The 2,291-nt window shown below is 34.7% G+C and overlaps 1 protein-coding gene across 1 annotated transcript in view; it reads right to left on the reverse strand.

Annotated features, from left to right (window-relative positions):
- Positions 1–1,040: 1,040 nt before the first annotated feature.
- LOC132164300 (protein NRT1/ PTR FAMILY 2.7-like) overlaps positions 1,041–2,291 on the reverse strand; it is a 4,722-nt gene continuing 3,471 nt past the window's right edge. The window contains exon 4 of the mRNA XM_059574787.1: positions 1,041–1,941. Coding sequence (XP_059430770.1) covers positions 1,101–1,941 — 841 coding nt within the window. The 3' untranslated portion in view covers positions 1,041–1,100. The remainder of the gene's footprint in view (positions 1,942–2,291) is intronic.

The raw sequence follows: 2,291 nt of genomic DNA on the forward strand, positions 1-2,291 counted from the left end.
ACCCCTTCAGGAGTTCATTGTAAATTTGTAATGCCTGCCATATGTTAGTAATTATGCCTCGTTTGTGAGGATACATTCTGTTTCCTCCCATAAGATGAAAAACCAAAATGTTGATAGGTATAAATTTACATCAAGATGAAAAAAATAAAAAAAAAAAAAATAAAAAAATAAAAATAAAAATAAAAATTTACAGGTCTTCATTCTAACATTACTCGAAAAAAAAACTGAATGGGTAAACAATAAACCTGTAAAAATTGGTCATAAATTGGACATGATCCAACTAACCTAAAAGGGTAGATCACTATCGATTAACCTAATGAGAATGCAAACTATCTGCTAGTAGTACTAGAAACCAAAGTAGTTTATGCATGATCCACGATATGCATAAATAAACATTAATATATGTTTATTAACCACTATTTATGGCTATGAGTAAAGTTAGAAATTATAATGTTATATTATAATTTAACTCAAATGATTGTGAGGAGCATTTGTTATGAAAATTTGATTTTTAAGAGTATATATATATAAGATCATACTAGATCTTCTAATTAAAAATCTCAACAATATCTTAACATGTAAAAACTAATTAGAAATGCTAAATGTTTTCTTGGTATGAAAATGTATGTTATTTTTTTGAAACCAAGTGAAAGAAGAGCAAGCTTTTTTTTTTTTTTTTTCCTAAAAAACAAAAATAATATACACATCAGAAAAAAAAAAAAAAAAAAAAAAAAAACACCCACCGGTGTCTTGCCACTATGGCATGTCCCCAATTGGTGACGTGTTACTGTTTACACGTCACCAATACGTCACAAATTTTTTTTTTTTCCTTTTTTTCTAAATTTTTTTAATAATTTTTTAAATTGGTGCTAACATGTCACTAGCTAGTGTCGTGTTAAAGTTCACACGTCACTAATTGGTGACGTGTGAACTTTGACACATCACTAAAAAAAATTAGTGACAATTGGTGACATTTTAAAAAAACCTACACCGTAAACACATCACTACATCCCTATTTTTTAATTTGTTGTGATCTTTATTGTTAACCTGAATAATTTGTTATAAATACATCAAGCCCCTTGCGTTGTTAACCGGTGGCATCACTTCTCACTAGAAGAACTCTCATCTGCTCCCTTTTCAACATTTTGATACTTGTACAAAGAAGAGCACACCATGTAGTAAAAGAAGTTGACCACTCCCACCACAACCACCACCCAGTACACATTATCTATCCTCCCATCATTTATATTACCTGGCAACCAGTCGGTGGCCCTTCGAACAAGGTCAATCAAAGCCGTGCTCAGATAAAAAGCAATCCCTATGATCAATGCAATCATCGCCGTTGATGTGCTTCGTAGTGACGCTGGGAATTCTTGATAATACAACGCTACTTGCCCCGGGAAGTGAAATGCTTCTCCAAGGCCAACCAAAACCAGCTGTGGAAACAGCCACAAGACCGACATGGGGACTATGGAGTCGGGCCGGGTTTGGAGGTGGTGGGCTCGGGCAATTTTGAGCCGCTTTGTTTCAACGAGTGCTGAAGTGGCCATACTTAGAACGTTTAGCACGTGGCCCAATCCTATTCGCTGGAGGGGGGTTGGAGATGAGCGAGTCAGCTTTTGCCACATGGGACACAAGAAACGATCAATAAGGGTGAGGAAGATGGCTGTGGAGATTAGGACGACGACTAGGATAGAGCCAGCTGGGATTTGGAAATGAGTTCCAAGGTGACGGTCAATGGTCAAAGCTTGGAGGACGGTCAAACTGATCTGGATTCCTATTGGGGTGCTTAAGAAAATACTGGATGACCATAATGGAAAGATTCTTATGAGTGTTTTGAGATCTTCTACTTGTTGTATTGTGCATATCCTCCAAGGCTTTGCAATTGAACCATCCGGCTGAACATCTCCTTCCGTTTTAAGTGCTGCACGGTTGAGGAACCTGCATTAAAAATTTGGTTAATCATTTTACTAATAATGAATTTTTATATCAATTTATAAAATAAATTGTAATAAAAGTTACAACATACCTATTAATATGACAATTTAAAACAAGAAAATAGATTGAAAGGTGTGCTACAAAGTTACATTCTTCATAAAGTTATTTGCATTAGAATTGGTGTCAACAAGATTATAGCAAACATTTCTCCATTCTACTTCGATGTTTTCTCATCAAAGTCAACAGTGCTCCGAAGAACTTGAAGTGTAAATTGAATAGAAATAACAATTTTCTCCGAAGAACTTAGACAAGAAAAGAAAAAGTAGAATTTTTGAGATGTACGTGAATTAAAT

This window comes from Corylus avellana, chromosome ca10 (assembly GCF_901000735.1).
Source record: "Corylus avellana chromosome ca10, CavTom2PMs-1.0".
Classification (NCBI taxonomy): domain Eukaryota; kingdom Viridiplantae; phylum Streptophyta; class Magnoliopsida; order Fagales; family Betulaceae; genus Corylus; species Corylus avellana.